We start from the raw sequence: 19,167 nt of genomic DNA on the forward strand, positions 1-19,167 counted from the left end.
AAAAATGTGTCCTTTCTCCTTCACAGGAAAGAGCTATGACGAGAGAGTAGACATCTTTTCCTTTGGTATCATGCTCTGTGAGGTGAGTGACCCTGCACGCTCTCTAGCAGATAGCTAGGATTTCAGAGATGTAATTACAACCTCCAGCAAGGAGATTATATTGTTTGTTTGCAGGATTACACAAAATCTACTGAATTGATTTCCATGACATTTTGTGGAGGGGTAGGGCATGACCCAAGATAGAACTCATTAAATTTGGAGAACAGCTCTACTTCTTCTTGGTCTACAAAAGCTTACTTTTTTACATAATTTTTTTCTGCAAAATTCTAATAAATAGAATACAGTGTGCAGTTAATTTTATGTGTATGAATTTCCATATTCCTGGAGGCGCTTTCCAGAGCCTGTGTGGAAGTGTTTGGGCCCGGCCTCACACCTTCCGCTTTTTGGATTCAGAGTACGAATTCTCCACATGGACGCCATTAGCAAGAAAATAGTGCAGGGATTAGAGAGAGCAGGAAAGCAGAGCTGTTTTCATGTGGTTTCTGACGGGCAGGCAAACGGTAGTTGTGGTCTGTCGGGAATGATCAGCTACAGTTTGGTGGGTTTACTGTTTTTTCAGGGGACTCTGAATCCTTCCATCTTTAACTTGTCTTGTTCCTTCTCTCTGTGATCTTCTTGCTCCCCCCCCCCTCCAGGTAATTGGCAGGGTGAATGCAGATCCGGACTACCTCCCCAGGGCGATGGACTTCGGATTGAACGTGTCTGGTTTCTTGGAGCACTTCTGTCCCCCAGATTGTCCCCCTGCTTTTTTCCCCTTGGCTGCTGTGTGCTGTGACCTTGATGCAGACAAACGGTCAGACATCAACAATAGATTCACACTAAAATGTTACTGTGTGTGAAGGGACAGTTCACCCAACACAAACTTTTTTTCCTCTCACTCCAAGTTCAGTGTTATTAGCTCCGCCAAGGAGGTTAGGTTTTTATCTGCTTTTGTTTGTATAATAGCTCGCAGCATTAAACAAAAAGTACATCAGGGATTACCACAAAACCTGGTGGAAGGATGTGGTTTGGGTCAGGGAGCGTATCCAGTCTTTTTTTTTCTCTTTCTTTAGCAGTGCGGGAGGTTGCGTTTTTTAACGTTTCTACCAATTGGAATAATTCATGTATGGAGATGAAAAACATCAGGCATGTTTAGGGAACTGATATATATGAGTGTGTGAAACTTGGTGTACCTTGATTGAATTGAATGTGACTGTTGGCCCTTGATGGAAGTATGCGCTCACCGAGTGACATTCTAGTTTGCTGAGTTTTGCATTTGTTGACTGAAGCTCATTCCAATATAGTTTTCTTTGAAATTTGTTTGTGGTTCTCAAAGTGAAAAATAATTTGAATTAATTATCAATGTTTTTTGTGTTCTTCGGTGAACTGTCTGTTTGATGATATCAAAAAAGCTACAAAATATAAATTAATCAAAAATCCTGTGTTTTTTTTATATATTCTTAGTCCTGCTTTTTCCAAACTGGGGGAGTGGATGGACAACCTTCAGATGCACTTGGAAATGGGACTACCCCTGGTGTCCGAACTGGACACGCTTCACAAGGCCTTCTGGGAGAACCACAGCATGGCGCGCCCCGAAAACGGCCTGCACACCCACCCTGAACAGCCGGAGCAGGACTGAACACAAGAGGAGGTGTGGGAAAGTTGAATTAACGCCACTGGGGTGGCGACCGCCTGCCGCTGGTGGTGTGGTGACTGGAGGTGTCATGTACATACCCCTCCGTTTTTAAAGTAGACCCAGCGGGCTCAGGCTTAACAGACTCAGGGGGAAAATGTGGATGTGAAAAGCCACCTGTGCGAGATGCACGCACACACATACAGACACACACACATACATAGGCAAGCATTCAGTCAAATCAAGAGACATTAACTGCGATAGCTTGATTCTGCTCCACCCAAAGCTTTAGTGGAGCATGTCATATGCAATCAGATCCAACTTTCAAATCATGACTCCTGAATCGTGTAGAATTAACATCATGCCTTTTTAAAAAACCTGTAGTTACCATAGTGTGTGTATGCACGTGCATAAGTTAGTCCAAAAAGTGAAACTTCAGCCTCCTCTCTACAGAGCACATGGTGCAGTCTGTGTTTGCAGGTGTTTCTCTCTGTGTTTGGTTTGATTTTGCTTTTGGGTTTGGATCTTAAAACAGAATTCATGAAAATTGCAAAGGAGAGGTGCCTGACTTGTCGCTCAAGACAAAGAGTTTGAGATCATGTTGCTGTCCAACTTGTGCACGTCAAACAAAACCCGTTCAAGCTTTAAATAGCTCACTGAGGAGTGCATGACTGTAAATAATGCCTTCAGGTCAGACCCTGGTTCATCGTGTCGCTCTGACCTCAGACCTGCTGCCCCTCATTTATCGTGTAGCTGACGAAATACTGAGGTACACATCACAAATCTGGTACATTGCCTCCCCAATATTAAGAGCTTTTCAGTGCATCTCATTCACATTCAAGTGGCGAATTAAACTACATCATCCATTTTTACCCTTGTACATAGCTGGCGACATTGTAAATGTTTTAAATATTGTAAATGTACAGACATATTTTATATACGTACGCTGCATTGCCATATTTTTACTGGCCGACCAGTTGACATTAAAGGAGAGTGATGGTTGGGCTGCATTTAAAGGGGCAATTCCACTGTGGCAGGTTAGAGGCTTTTATTAGCATTTGAGAGATGAGGAATCTTATCACCATGAAACGTCTCAGTAAATGTTGCATTCTGTCATTTCCTTCCATCAAAAATATACTTCTAAAACATTTGATAGGCCCCATTATACTGGATTAGTGTCGGAAAAGAGTTCAAACTAAATCTGCATATTATGATCACCTCAGATTATTTGTGATATGATGATTTTGAGGGCAACAGATCTGTTGTTGATTATTACCTCTCATCATGTACGTGCACAGTAGTTCAGGTGTGTGTGGATAACAACACAAAGTATTGTCTTACCATGTCTGTTCACACATCTGTCTTTCCTCCTTTGTGTACATGAAAATGCTACCTGTAAATATCACTGTATATACGTGTGTGCGTCCTTACATCTGTCTGCGTGCGTTGCATAAATAATGCGCTCTCTTAAGAAATCATCTCTTCCACTGGTCACATCTCTCTCTTGCACCTTCTAACACAAGATTTCTGTCTCTAATCTAAACAAGCTTTTTATCTTAATTTCAATTTCCTGCTGTTTTCACGAGCTGCATGATGCACCACTGTAGGTCTGTCCAGCTTCTGAACCAAGTTTTTTTTCTTTTTCTAACTGATGTGATTTTAAATAAGAAAAAAAAGAATGGATAAAAAAAGTCGAGAGAGAAAGCCAGGCTATAAAGGAAAGACGGAAAAAAAACAGCATTTGTTGATTAAACATATATATATATATAAATATATATATATATAAAACCACTGAAATCTTTTTGTACAGATTTGAGTACTTTAATTTGCACTATCTTACCAAATGGCTGGTTAAAGCCATGTTTATTGATTTCCTCTCTTGGGCTACTTGTGATAAGGAAATAAATAATGTCAGTTCAGGTTGATATACATATGAATGCAAGACACTGATAGAGCCTTTCAACTGTAAAAATGGGATCTGGGGAATTTCATCCTCCTGATAGCAAACCGGATTATATCAGCATTAATAAATGATGTTTCTGATTATTAAAATGCATTTTTGTGCATGGATCAGGTTTTTAAAAACCTTTGGCAGAAGCCTTTTTTATCTGGCGCAGTTTTCAGACGTGAACTCTGGAGAATGTCCGGACAATGGGGTTCAAAGTTTCTCTGGAGTTTGCCTTATGAAAAACCCAGCAGGAGATTCTCTAGTCGGCCCTTATCACCAAAATCTCTCCTTAAGTCTTTGATGGTGTTTTCTTCAGTGTGTGTCACTGCTTTTTATCCTGAGATATTTGTATTCCTTTTGGTTTTTTAAAGTTTTGCCTCTGCCTCTGTGAAATGTCATCAACACACGCACTCGCTCGCGGTGAATCTTGTTGAGGATCTCCTGCTGTGTACTTTCTCCAGAGTTTCTCTGGCCATCCCCCTGGTAAAAATCAGAAGAATGTCTGGAGTCTTTTAAGCCGTTTTGAGACATGAATTCTGGAGAATGTTCACACATTTGGGTCTGGACTTTCTACAAAGTTTACCTTTCATACATGAACAATGCAACAGGAGATTCTCTGGTCAGACGCGTTCACAACTCAGAAATCTCTCTGTAGTGTTCAGGTCATGGGTGGCGCAACATGTCTGTGCCTTCTGTGTGTGTGGCACTGCTTTTTTGTGCTGAGATATTAGCTTTTTGAAGTTTTGGGCCTGTGACATGATAGAAACATCATCAACTCGCTTACCATGAATCCTCCAGAGGATTTCCTGCTGTGTTCTCACATCGGCTCATTCGGACATTCTCCAGAGTTTATACCAGAGGCCTTGCAGGACAAACTCCAGAGAAAGTCCGGAGCCTCTCACTCGAACATTTGCATTCTCTCATTCAGCCCCTCTGGAGAATGGAGATTATCTCCAGTGAATTTCTGGAAGCAGCTTTATTGTAAGTTAAATTATACACTAGGGGAAATATGAATTATATTTTCCATTGTCCACTTGAATACCTGCCAAGAAAGTATGTTTCCTGGTCTCTGCTACCTGGAGGATGTGATGTCCCAGTTCTGCTTGCTGCCTACAGACTGGTCCTTTGTGAAAGATGTCCTGTGTTGTTTCTGACTTGCTTGGTTTCACATGTGATGCCCCCAGAGGCTGCAACCACTGCTGATGATAGAGCACTTAACCCGGCCTGTCTCACCTCTCACCTTCTCCTCACACTTTTTGGCTCAGGGCCGTAAAATGTTTCCGGAGCTTACGTCACAGACACTAGGAGCGCATGTTACCCTCTGTCGATATAAACATAGGCTGATAACACAACACATGCTTCTGTAAACCGAACCCCTCCTGGTTGATGTGTTCGTCCGTGGGCATGTAGTGTACGTGAGTGGCTTTGTTTCCGTCTCCATTCCTGTCGGAGCCATGTCGAGCATGTTAGACGCGTCGATGAGAATGTCTCAGCAGCACTTCTTTGCAAAGGATCGTTACCTCTGAACAATGCTGTGCCTTTGTTGTAAGCTAGCCTTGCCAACGACTCGAAAAAACGTGAACTGATTTCCTTTTTCTTTTGTTTTAATGTATCATAAGTGCGAGCCTGATTCAAGTGGACTGAATATCATTGCTGACACTATGTTGTATTAGATTTCATCTTGTTCTGTATGATATTTATATTTTCCAGATCTCCATTGCCAGTTTTGATATTTTAATATTATATTTCTTCTGTTGTCTTATTTAATTTTTTTTTACACAAGCTGTGAAAACAATTCTGCACTTTAATCCTGAACGTGAACATATAGACTCTGAGGAGGCGACTGTTTCTTTTTCCTTTTGTCACAGCTAAAAATAAAACTGTTGCTCCTTAAACAAACCAAAGACTCAGTGTGTGTTCATTAATGATGACGTATCTCGGTCACTGTCAGTTCACGAAATCTCAATGACAAGAAAGGTCACAGCTTCACCTGTATTCACACCATCACCATGACTATTTCCACTTACTGAAGCACATATAGAGAATAAAGTACAACAGCTCCAAATATATATGAGTTCACATTAGAAGAGTACTGCTTTTTCCCAGTGGAGAAAATCTTGAGCTACATTGAACAGGTTAAAATAGTGTAAAGTAAAGGTAAGTTCACAAATCAACCACTAGATGTCGCAATCTAACTCTGCTATTTATTTTATGGTGAAATGACACTGCATTTAAAAACTAAACACAGCTGCATATATGTGTATATACACTATTGTCGATCCTGATAGTATAAATACTGCAAAATACTAGTATTTCTTCCTTTACTTAATTGACAAGTAGTCTTGAAACCAAAATGTATAAAAAGTCATTAAGGCCACAGCTATTAAAAACAACCCTCATGTATTAATGTGCTGTTATAGCATCCAAATTATTTTATGATGAGTATTATTACTGTTATTGGAAATATTTCATTTTGGGCCTCTCAGGTGCACGTGACCTTTCTCCCATCTCATCCACGTGCGATTGTTTTCATTTCGACGCTGCTGCAGCGGCGGCGGGAGACTCGTGACGTCACCGGCAGGGGGCGGGCGCGTGTGTCCGCGTTGCCAGTTTGGACGTTTTTCCGTTTAATGGACGAGTTGAATAGATTCTTGTTGGTTATTTGGGCTGCGGCTGTTTTTAAATATGAAACGAAAGAGGCGAGGTGAAAATAACCTTCACAACTTACATTTGAGCATGCAACCATTGTTTGTCATTCAACGCTGCTCACACTTAGTATTAGTACTAAGTATAGTATTAATCCGAAACCCAGACTCAGAGGACCACGCTAGTTATAACGCCGGAACTTGCTTGAGATCAATGAACATTTAAAATGTTCTTCTGTATTTAGATAATTTATCAATAGTTGTCAGTTAATTTAAGTGAATCTTAACAATATGGACCGATAACAGAGAATTCGGCGGAATAATTTTTCCAAAATGCAAACAACTGGGGCTAAAAAATAAACGTAGCTCAAGTTGAAGCTTGCGGCGTAAACAGAGAAGCTTTCAGTGTAACATGGCAACACGAGCATCAGTTTGAACGACACGCACGCGCGCACGCGCACACACACACACACACGCTGAGGGGGGACGGGTTTGTCCGGTCAAACACACACACTCACACACAGAGACTGTCATCTCACCGCAGTTGTGCGCAGACTGAGGGAATTAAGGAAATACCGGAGGAGCAGAAGAAGAGGGAGGTGAAGAAGACGAAGAAGAAGAAGACGGAGGAGGACGACGCAGCCTTTGACGCAAACTGAAACTTTGAGCGATGGAGAATTTGTCCAGCATCAACCGGTTTCGTTCCGCAGTGTTCAACCACGGTGAGTCCAGAAGCTCCAGCACATCCTCCTCACACCTGACTGCGTGTGTGGGATGTTTCACTCAGGTGAAGCTCGTCTTCTGTGTAAAATCACATTAAAACCCAGTAGGTCTTCAGTTTAAATGGATTCAGTGAGGGCTGTAGCATGAACAGTTAAAATGTTGTGCGACCTGATATCGTGTCTGCTCGCCTGCAACTGATATTTCATCAAGATGTATAAGCCGAATATCGGAGTACGTGTTGTATTATGGGTGCAGAGTAATCGCACTGTCACAGGACACAGGGAACACTTCGTCCTGCTCAAAGAAAAGCCCTGAAAAGCCCAAAGCAGCAGCAGCAGCAGCACTGTGTGATTCTGCAGTTATGCAAGAATGGTACCACACTAAACTATTTCAGGACCACGAAGACATGGCTGGATTGCACCGATAATGTGAGGTCTGCGTTAAATCCCTCACAGACTGTTTTCTTATTTACTCTCCAGCTGCAGTAAAACAAGCAGCTCGGCCTCTGGTTGTTGTGTCAAGAAGCTTCACACACTTTACACCTCTGTGAGTTCAGAGGCAGGAGCAGGACAGTGGAAAGTGCTTCTTCAATAGGCTAACACAATTAACACTTTCCATTTGACCCTTTGCTGCAATGCTGCAACAAATCACCGATCATCCACTATTAGGGCCCGAGCACCGATAGTGCGAAGGATTGATTAAGCAGAATTCCTTGTAGTCAGTTTGCTTTAATGTCACAGTGTCAGTGGTCATAGATTCTATTGATGTCTTAGGCTGTTGCAAAGGTGAAAGATTTATACGAGCTGAAGAGAAACAACAGTTTATTTGACCTAAACAGATCTATTAGTCGGTATGTAGTGATAGGTATAGCACCACCTACTGCCAAAAGAAGGTAAGCCTCGTTTTACAACTTTAATTAGATTTACATAAAATGTTAAATGTTGTTAACGTGACGGGAAGTGACGTGTTTATCCTTCCCGCGATGCACAAATTTACACGCAACATGGAGCCGTTTTGCCCAGTCCCTGTTTGTCCTCCCCCGCAGCCGCATCAGGTCCCGAGAAGTGCTAACGCCCGCACAGTGCTGCTCGCAGCCCCGGTTAGGGCCCGAGCACCGACATTACGAAAGCCTATTGCTTTTTCATTTAATAATTCAGGAAAATTATTCGCATTTTTGACGGCTTGAACATACTCCAAAACTCACCAAACTTCACGGGCGCTTCAGGCCTGTTGAAAATTTACATATTCTGGAGTAATTCAAAAAGGGCGTGGCAAAATGGCTCAACATCGCCCCCTAAAATGCAGCAATTCTGTCAAGTTTAACCGATCTTCACGAAATTTGGTACACATGTGTATCATGACCGGACAAAAAAAAAATTCCCTAGCACCGATTTGATTAACTCAACAGGAAGTCGGCCATTTTGGATTTTGTGGCCATTTTGGCCATTTTACACATTGTTTATTTTAACAAACTCCTCCTAGAGCTTTCATCAGATAAACTTCATTTTCGAGGAGTGTCATCTTGATTCCTTGGAGGTTGTCGTATCTCAGATATACATGGTCCAATCTACTCCAAACTGGACTTGAATGACAAGAGTCCCGGCCTGATGACATCTAGTTTTCTCCAGTCCATCTGTTAACTCAGCAGAGTATTCTTTGTTTCGCAGAGCTGGATATTGATCAGCACTGAAACTCTGCTCCTGTACCAGCAATTCAAAGAGCTCCAGATTTTGATTTAGCAGATTTTCTTTCTCCTGTCTGAGTTCTAAAATTATAGTTTCATCTGCCACCTTTTTCAAATTTTTCATTGTCGCAACTTCCTCATTGCGTTTACTGATAGTTATCGTACATGATGAACATTTCTTTAATCTTTGCAGTTCTTGTCTGCTCTTCTTTCATTCTCCTTTGCCCTTAGTTTTGCAAGGTACAGCGGAAAATTAATCAGCTGTTGGTCCTTCATCTCTTCATCGATTTACTGCACTGTTGAGTTTAGTTGTTCAGGTGATTACTCTGAATATGTTAACCCTTTGATACACAACCTATGCAAACCCCTTCTAATGCACAACATGGGTCAAACATGTCTGTTGCGGAAGATGTGAAGACTTTCTGCTGTCCTGATGCCAATGGGGAGCTCGTTCCACCATTTAGGAGCCAGGACAGCAAACAGTCATGATTTTATTGAGTGGCTAGCTCGCAGTGAGGGAGCAGCAAACCTATTCACAGATGCAGAGCGGAGTGGACGGGCTGTTTTATTTAATGCATGGCTGGGTGTTTCTTTGCTATATTCTTTTATAGCTTATTCTACCTTCTTTATTTAGGAGAAGGCTCCTTCGATGACATAGAAGTCTCATCTTCTATGTCTTTCCTTCATTTACAGTAGGAGAGCTAGATTCCAAGACATACTCACAACTCCAGCTTGATCCTGTAGAACATAGTCTAGGTTCTCAGCATCAGAGATTTCAGAACCGAGAATTGTCTCCTCATTTTCCGTATCCTGTTCTTAATGTAGCATCTTTATGAACATGTCAACGGTAAGTCTGAAATGATTGCGACCAGCCATGCTAACACTCTGGATAAAGAAAATCAAAAGCATATTTTCAAAAGAAAAACAAAGAAACACTCATGCATGAAATAACACAGGAAATTAATACGGCTCATTTTTGACCCATGTTGTGCATTGGAAGGGTAGTGATACAAAAATGATTTTGATTCAAAAAGTAACTCCTTAAAATTTAAATAAGGATTTGTGATGATCAAAAACAATTTGATATAATACAATTTGAAATACTGAATAATGCAATTCATTCAGTGCAAAGATATAGAAATAAAAACTGAGCCGGGTCTTTTGACCCATGTTGAATTCAACTCCACCCAGGCTTTATCTAAAAGAACACATCAGAGGATTGATTGATTAATGTCACAGTGTCAGTTGTCAAAGATTCCTTTGATGTCTTAGAATGAAAGATTTATACGATCTGAAGAGAAACAAGTGTTTTTGACCTGAACAGATCTTTTGTCGGTATGTAGTGATAGTGATAGCACCACCTACTGCCATAAGGAGGTAAGCCTCGTTTTACAACTTTAATCGATTTACATTAAATTCGCTGCTGTTTTTCGTTGAAATCTAACATTACACATTGGCTAATAGTATATTTTCACAAAGAAAGAAGTGCTTAACATAAGAAATTCTAGGAAAGGCCCTAATATTCATTCTTTCAAAGACATGATGTATCTGTGTAAAATATTTAGTTCATTTTCAGGGACTCATAATTTAGTACTGGAGTGAACAGTCATACTGAAACATCAGGCTTATTCAAGTGATATAGGGCTGGTGTGTTGGAGATGGAGACTGAGTGGAGAAAGTGGGACGTTATGAGAGCACTAGTGCGTGATATGCAGAGAGTAGAAAGAGATAGTGCTGAGTTTACATGTGGTTTTCTTTGCATGTATTGATTATAGCTCCTGATGCACATTAGATTTGATGATTGGATTTGATTATAAACATTAACCAAAGCTGAAAGGGAACTCAGATGCTCCCAGTTGCTCTCTTTCTTTCACAAGTCGTGTGTTTATGTATCTGTGAATAGATCTAGATATAACACTATGAATTATTACAATGGTTTAACCAGAAGCTATTTCAGCAGCCATCAGTAGTGAGAGAAACAGACGTGTTTTAAAACCCTTGTCGAATGCTTCAGAACATAATTCCCAGAATAGCTAATTTTGTTACCTTTTGACGTTGTCGAGAATGAAACTGCTTGCCCAAAGATTCACCATGGGTCTTTGCCAGTTCATTTTTGTTAAGACACATCAGATTTTACAAGTTGGTGCCAAGTTCAAATGTTAGTTTTTCCATGTCTGACTTTTTCTGTTAGTGTTTCAGCTCACTGGAAAATGCAGTTCTACATTTCTATGATATTTCTTGGCAGCACTGTGGCCAAAGTATTTACTAACATGCAAACAAGACAGTGATTTATGAAATTTCTCAATTACCTTCTGTTTCAATCTGAACTTGTGAGCTGTAGGTGCGAATAGTTGCTTTATCAAGAGCCCATAACCCACTTAACAAATTCAGCAACACAGTCCCCAGACATCAGACTCACTTAAAACAATGTCTAACTCTGAAAGGCACCTAGCGGGAGAGTTAGCGGCGTGTGGTTGGGTGGCACAGTCGGCAGTGGATAACATTCCTCAGGGAAAAGCCTTGTGGAGAGATACTACCCATCTCGCTTCTATCTGTGGCTGCGCTGACAGCATCACTGGCGCAGGACCTTTGCATGTAGGTCAAGAAATAAACTGCAAGAAAAATGAACCAGTGGAGCGTGTAGCCATCGCAGCAGTTATGTTGATCACATTGTCTGCATCTCTGTAATGTGAAGTTTTCAGCTCTGAATGTGCAGATACATTCAGAGAGCTTTGGATGTTTAAATGATCTGTTCAATGGATAGATCTGTCAACAGTGCACAGGAGTTGCATTTGCACGTCAAGTATTTTCACTCAAAGTGCATCAGGAGTGATACATAATGATGTCAGTTGTTTTAAAGGGCAGCAGCAGTAATATGGAGCTCATACATTATACAGTATATAGTCTGTATGCAGGGACCACTGAAACACTGTCTGTCAGCTGTAACTTTGCTGCTGCTTCTGAAGCAGTTGTAAGACACCCGATTGTGATCGACCTGAGTTCAAAGCAGTGAATCAATATCTGTAACACAGTAGGTTTCCCAGGAGCGGCAGTTTTGAGCAAAGAGATTTGTCTTGACTTTTTAAGAACAGAGAGAATCAGTAAACTGGAAACATCATGAATAATGTTCTCTGCTGTTTAGACGCTGACTGATCTGAAAGCACCAGGCTTTGAGAGATAAATGCACATGCCCCACACTCCTACTTTGTTTCCTTAAGCAAGACTCCACAGGGTGTTTTAACGCGGCCCACTCTTGTCGTTGTTCAATAAAAAAAACTCCTCGAGAAGTGACTGATGTTGTAATGGCCCAGTGTAAATCTGAAAACCCACCGGGAGCCCCTGCACCCCTTTATTTACAGACCACAAGCACGCTCAGCTTTTGAAGACGGAATTTCATGCAATCCTTGAAGCATGTTGCAGTATTTTGCAACATCATCACTCAGGCTTCACCACAGACATATGTGCACACACACACTGGTGCTATTGTTACCCAAAATCTAGACAGTGATACTTAACACATTTAATCAAGGGATTTTAGTTTACATAGCTTTGCAAAAACATCAGGGCTATACAAGTGTGATAGATATTCTTTATTATCAGTGTTATGATTGGTTGTCGTAAGGCTTTTGTTTTTGATTAAATGTTTCTTTTGTGTTTCTTTTAGTTTTTACGCAGTTATTCGCAGCTCAAACTTTCTATGCTGTCGATTTTTCCTGCCATGTCAAATTTTAATAAACGAAATGCAAACTTTGTACTTAAATGTCCGCACACCAGTTGATGCTCCAACAAACTTTTTTTATTCAACCTCCCAAGAAGGTTACGTTTCGAGCACAGGCCCTTTGTCAGACTATGCCCAAATCGTTACCTATAGGTGTGCGGGCATTTCTTGTCTTTCTTGGTTTTCATCACTTCTTTCCAGCACCTTGTTTTTATCAAGTTTGGATGTATGTGCTTTTATATACTTTCTGAATAACCTTAACTGAGCCTGGTCAAAACTTAAATGTGCAGAAGTTTAATCTTAATCAGTTTCTTTGGTGGGATGTGATAAAGATTACTCGACCATTTTGTCCGATGAAAGTCCTGTATTTAAACTGACTTATACTGCGATTCTGTCTGGGAATAAGTTTCTTGGGTGTCCTAAAATTTAAAAGGATGGAAGTTTTTGGGAAAATGATTGTTGTAATTTTTAATCAAGCCCAAAGAGAAATGTAAAAGCTAACCATAGAGTCACTAATGTCTGAACCAGCTGTAAGCCTACTGGCATCATATGTTCTCAGTTTCTTAGAAATAATAAGTGATGTCAGGCAGGTCCTGAGAGCAGACAATTCAGGTGTCGGATGCCTTTTCAAACGTTACCTCACGTCTGCACCAATCAGTCCTTTCTCAGACTATTTTCAGCATTTTATTGCATAATAAATGGCCACTTCACTTACAATGTGTTTCTGTTCCTCTCCTCTGTCTGATCCCTGTTGGATGTGGATTTTGAAATCACGTCTCCTGCTCATCAATCGTCCTCCTCTGACCAGACGATGAGGTAAGAAACCATAGTTTTTCCTCCGTCCCGCTGCTAAAGACGAAGTAGGTTGTTGGTGAAGGGAGATTTAACCTCAATTATCTCACCAAAATGAGGACATTGTGGTTTGTTGATGTCAGCCCATTTCAAGCCTGATAGACACTGCAACTCGTGCTGTGCAGTTTAATTTAAAAGGGGTTTGGCTGTTGGTTTCAAGTGAGTGGAAAAGTCATTTGAACTTGAAAATGTCAACTGAGCTTGTGATTTTGTTTGCTGTGAGTACTTGAGCTTGTGTGACTTATCTCTGTTTATGTGCTTTGGGGTTTTACTTGACACCACAGAGAAATGTGTGAGAATAGGTGTGTTCACAGAGCCCAGATTTTCTTATTCCTTGTCTCGTAAGGTGACAAGTGAGAATCTGCTGTGTGCGTCAGCTTTGTGTGTGTACCAGCTGCTTTTGTCTGAGTTTCACTCTTAACATTTTACGGTTATACTTAACATCGTCTGCTCAAACCACCTTCAGCAGACTCATTAGCTCCCCTGAAGCATATCGTGGGTCCGGAGTCATGATTGTCATCTGTTATCACCTTTCCAGTAGCAAGCAGCTTGTCACCTCAGTGTCAAAACTGACTCTCCACCCCACCTCCTCCTCTTTACTCCTCTTCTCAATGTCACTGTCTACATCCCAAAGCCCTGCAGCTGTGTTTAGCCCGACCAAGTGGGGATGAAAGGGGGGCGTGTTTGTTTTCAAGACCAAGCAATTCACAGTCGGGTGGAGAGGAGTGAATCTGTATGGGTGTGACAAACCTCGGTTCCTTCCTCAGCAGCATTCCAAACCTATGTGACAAAGCTGTAGTGTGTGCTGCCAGAGGGAACACCTTTTGAGGAAACTTTTAACATCTGTCAACAGACATGTTTACACAGACTCATGAATTATAATATTTACCCGTTTTAAGACAATAGTCTGAATAAGATACTGCCATGTAAACAGACTAAGACATGTGGAGTATTCCGACCTTAGTCAAATTATTTAGACATGTAAATTGCTTTATAACGTCCTATCAGTTACCAACTGCTTGACGACTAATGCTCTGTGTTCGAATGTTAACATGATGGAAAAATAAGGAGTTGACGCTTTTGCAAAATTAGAAAGAAAAACTCTCAAAAGGGTATACGGTAGCATCGTGCAGTAAACGATTCCATGTTGGGGTTGTAAGGAACATCAAATGTATGTGTCAGAGAATTAGGACCCAACTAGTAAACATCATAATCAAAAATGTCTAATTCAGAATATTGTCAGATTATTGGTATTAATGTTAGTGTATTCAATAAGACCCAGAGGCTACTGTTGGCTTTTGAATGATTGACAACATTAACTTATGATGGTTTGGCACGTCTCTGGCTGGTGTTGTGATTAAAAGAACAGTCGTACAAATCTCCACAAATGTATTTCCTGTTCCTCAAAACAAACCCGTTGTGCGATTCCTGTCTAAACACAATGCCTCTCCTGTGAAAGCCATCATTCAGTCCAGTTTGACATAACTCAAGTGCCCTTCCCCTGCTGCTACACCCCATGGCTGCAAACCATGCAGCACCACTCTGGGGTGTGGTGAAGCAAAGAGGGTGGCTGTGGCTTCCTTTTGTTAGCCTTAAAATGACACATAACCTCACACTCATGCACTCGCACACACACATACTCAGACACAGACTGACGTCACTGTTCTTGGGCAGTGCCAACTGTGCACAGGGACGCATAGAGGATGGTTGTCTCTCCGGAGGTTGTCTTCATGGTGCATTCCTCTGTGGCTTTTACTCAACTAGCCATTAGCTTCCTGTGCCTTCAATTGCTCCCTGCCAGTGCAGCCAAAGCATATGCAGTCTATACTTGGACTTTATTAGCCTATTAGCTTGCTAGCTTCTGCAGTGGTTGCTGGGTTTCCCCCCTTTTCTCAGTTTCCCCTGATGCCATGTCTGTTTTTCTCATTTGCTGTCACTGCCAACGTGTTGCATTCATTTGCAAACTGGAACGGCAGAATGTGCAGATTTGCGGAACCACACCCGTTTTTCCACTGATTGACACATCAGCAATAATTAAGCCAAGTGAATGTCAAGTGATGATTGTGAGACAGGATCTCATGACATATGCTGATGGTATGTTCAGTTCATTGTTCAACCCGTCTCGTGTCAAATGAGGTGGAACAGACACAGAATCGAGCAGTTGTCTCTCGTCGTATTTGTTATCATGTGAATCATCACGCAGTATCAAATGTTAACGTTATACTCTACATTGTGCAGTAATGATATCATCCTGTACATTATCACACTGAATCCACACACAACAATGCCACTCTACTCTGTGGGCCCCAAAGTGAGAGAGGGTGACGCATCACTCGTCGGTGAAACCTGATCCATCATTCTGTGTAACTCTTTGCTAGGTGAAGTGTGTGGGCTTCACCCTTTGAACATGTAATCATAATGGCACAGTGGTGATGCAGACACTGAGGCTGTAGCGGCTGGGTTTTGGCCTGTGGGCTTCGCTTTGGCAGGCAGCCCTCTGGGCTTTTCCGGTTTTGATGTGAGGGCAAACAATCGGGTTAGGTAGCACGTAGGAAACACTTGACTGAATATGACGCTGCCATGAGACGAACAATAAAGAGACGGTGAAAGATGATGCTTAAAGAGGGATTTGCTGTGAACAGCAGACACCAGCATGTGTTTGAATTTATTGAGTCAGTTTCTCCAACAGAAGAGAGGCTTTATTGTAAATGTACCTTTCAATTATCAAGAGTTATTTAGGGTTAATGTGGAGTTAATCTAACCCCATCACAAGTATTTCCAATTCAGTATTTGTTTTGGTATACAGAATGAGTGGGGTGATGGCTGCACTTCATCTTCATTTACTAGCATGCAAAATTATAAGAATCACCATGCAGTATAATCTGTAGCATAATCCTTTGCAGTCGGCCTTTTTAGTTCTGACGCAAAACTTAAAAAACAAAATGAATACAAATGTCCCAGGATGAAAAAGATGTTTCATACACGTAGAAGATGCCGCCAAAGATCTCAACTTGATCTTTTCACAATAAGGGCCAACTGTAAAACAAAAACGTGATTTCTGCAGTGGAATATATACCTCATGTCCTACCTCCTGCATGTTCTACCCAGACGCCACCTTTCACCTGAATGTTCCAGATATTTGTTGTTGTTGTGAACGCATCCCCTGCAACCTTCTTCGTGTTTGAAAGACAAACTGTCCAGAACCAATTTTCTGGACATTTTTTGGAGTTCATGTCTGAAAACGGCTTAGCTGTGTCCCAATTCAGGGACCGCACCCTTGGGAGGCTGCAAGTCCGATTGCATCACTGCGACTGTACCATTTTGAAGGATCCAAGGGGGGACTACTCGGAGGCCACATCCTCTGAATGATGCGGTCCCTTACTAGGACACTTGAACCAAACAGAGCCATTGTTAAATGTTGTTAAACACCAATGCGTCTACTGCTGAAGCTAAACCTGACACCAACGCCACCACCACTAACTACAGTCTCATACAGTTGATGCTAGCCTACAACAAATACTCAGCACCAAAATACTTATATCAAATGCCATTAAGAAACAAAGGGAATGCAACATTTTAAATATGTTTTTTGTTTGTCATTGCTAGAGAAACAATGTGTTCTGTCCCATCTCCTGCATTCCTCTACAATCCTCCCTGGAATATCAGCTTGAACGTTGAACATAACCATCTTAGCTGGTTTTATAATGGCTCTCTGAATTGCTTTATTTGGTCCTCCTCTGACATCCTATCTTCCTATGCTCACCGCTTCCTTCCTGTCCCTGCTTGGCCAGCTCACCAGAACCTCGAGCTAATTGGCTCGTGTCTTCATCTCCGCAGATGTCCCACGTCAGCCCGAGCTCGCCTCCCAACCTCCAGCCTCAGCACTCTGAAGACGTTTTGGTCAGGGGTTGACCTCAGACATTCCTCTAGAACCTCATAGAAGTGGCCCCTGCCAAGCCCCCCACCCGCTATAAATAATCTCAGCCCAGTTCCCATGGCCCCTACCGAGGTTCCAGCTCTTAGTTACCAAAGCACAATATGCCACAGCTTCACCAGAGTGAGTACCACAAGTTGTTCCCAACTCAGGGATGATCAGCATTCTGGGAGGAAGTGAGGCAGGTGTTGAGGTCATCACAGTTGTTATCACATGATCACAGGAAATCAAGGAACATTCCTGTATGAAGATCATTAGTCTGTGCTCCAGCTGTTTCTGAGACTTGTCCATCTAAAGATTGTCTTGACAAAATGTGTCTTTCACAGTTTCTCCACTGTGCTCAGTGATTTAACCGTGGAGCTGACTGACTGATTTACATTCCCTATATTACGCAGTTACAGTATTGCATCATTCACTCTTAAGCTCTAACCCCCTGTGGGACAACTTTCAAATTCCTTTTTTTAATCTGTGGTTTGGAGCATCATGTCAAATCCTCCTGGAATCAAACTGAAGATGTATTTAAATGAGGAGGTGGACCTCTAGTTTATCTTGTACATGTGTAGTTCATGTTGTCATTTAACCATTATTCTGTATTTGGTGACTTGATTGCATACCATGAATAGAAAACTCGCCCTACTGCACTGTTGCTCAGCTAAAACATTAGCACAGATCAATTGATTCTTGTAAAAGTTGTATTATTTATTGAATCACATTTAGGGGGTGTGTGACTGACGGGATAGAGCAGTTGTCCTCCAACCAGAAGGTTAGCGGCTTGAATCCCAGCCCATGCCGAAGTGTCCTTGGGCAAGATGCTTAACCACCCAAAAATGGTGCCTCATTGATGCTGAACGGACTAATTGTAATTGTAAGTTGCTTTGGATGCAGCTAAATGACATGTAATTTATTGCCAGTAAAATATACATTGTTTCCATTACGCTACTATGGAGCTCAATAACGGAAAAAAAAAAAAAAAAAAGCATCGAGTTTTCTCTCACTTCTTTTGAGTTACAAATTTACTCCTGCAGTGACATCCCACACAACACAGGCGCTGGTGAATCGGATAGAGCAACGTTTGTTGGGATGAACAGTAGCTGATGCTGAGAGCCAGGAAGCCTTGATCTAATCTCTGTGCATCTGGGAGCAAAGTCGGTGTGTTTACTCTAAATGACTCTAAATGGAGGCACTTTGAAGACACAACTACATGTCAGACAGATAACAAATTAGGACAGTCAGCTACATACTTTAACAGTGAAAGCAGCTGACGTTTCTGACATGGGATGTGATGTCTGCAGAAAATTAAAAGCCGTGTTTGTGATAGAAACAAAAAAAAAAATAGGAATGATTTAAGTGCAGAAATTTCTCACATTTTGAGCACTCAATATCATTTATATTATATATTTACCATCTTATCCAACACTTGTTGGGCCACTAGTAGCAGTTAATCACTGACTAATCTCTATCAAAAAGATTCCGCATGTGAATATGCAAAATCTGCTGGTGAGGGACAATAGTTTTGGGCCGGAAGTCTTTTGGTTCCTGTTTGTAGTTAGGCCAATCACGTTTGAGCAGGCTTTGGTTGCAGTCCATATGGAGAGCAAATGATGTGGAACACATTAACTTAAATGCATGATTTATCAGCTTCTTATGTCATCTGAATAAAATGCAAAAAGCTGTTAACTATTTTCCAAAATGTCATCTGGATCTAGAACACCTACAAAAATGATTGCTGTTTGTGTTTCGTGCGGAGAAACTTTCTACTCGTTTGATAAATGAAACTAGTCAAACTGTAAACGGTGTACGCCGAACAGAAGGTGGCTTGGTCCAGATTTTTGCTGTCAAAATATTGTCCGTTGCTGCCAGAGGCTAATTAGATGATAGCCAATGGGCTCTGAGTTTTATCACTGATAAAGAAAAACTGACTCTTTTCTCATTTTGATTTGTCCATTCAGTGTGACTTGATCCCCTATTCTCACCGCTCATTGTCGGAACTG

At 41.4% G+C, this 19,167-nt stretch overlaps 2 protein-coding genes across 4 annotated transcripts in view; both read left to right on the plus strand.

Annotated features, from left to right (window-relative positions):
* The window catches only part of limk1a (LIM domain kinase 1a), a 51,163-nt gene extending 49,338 nt beyond the window's left edge, over positions 1 to 1,825 (plus strand). For all 3 annotated transcript variants that reach the window (XM_034604963.1, XM_034604961.1, XM_034604964.1), the window contains 3 exons: positions 27 to 82; positions 696 to 853; positions 1,504 to 1,825. In XM_034604963.1, coding sequence (XP_034460854.1) covers positions 27 to 82; positions 696 to 853; positions 1,504 to 1,678 — 389 coding nt within the window. In that variant the 3' untranslated portion in view covers positions 1,679 to 1,825. The remainder of the gene's footprint in view (positions 1 to 26; positions 83 to 695; positions 854 to 1,503) is intronic.
* A 4,910-nt stretch (positions 1,826 to 6,735) lies between these two features.
* sept4b (septin 4b) overlaps positions 6,736 to 19,167 on the plus strand; it is a 46,649-nt gene continuing 34,217 nt past the window's right edge. Inside the window, exons 1-2 of the mRNA XM_034603697.1 lie at positions 6,736 to 6,987; positions 13,199 to 13,206. Coding sequence (XP_034459588.1) covers positions 6,936 to 6,987; positions 13,199 to 13,206 — 60 coding nt within the window. The 5' untranslated portion in view covers positions 6,736 to 6,935. The remainder of the gene's footprint in view (positions 6,988 to 13,198; positions 13,207 to 19,167) is intronic.

Source organism: Hippoglossus hippoglossus, chromosome 13 (assembly GCF_009819705.1).
Source record: "Hippoglossus hippoglossus isolate fHipHip1 chromosome 13, fHipHip1.pri, whole genome shotgun sequence".
Classification (NCBI taxonomy): domain Eukaryota; kingdom Metazoa; phylum Chordata; class Actinopteri; order Pleuronectiformes; family Pleuronectidae; genus Hippoglossus; species Hippoglossus hippoglossus.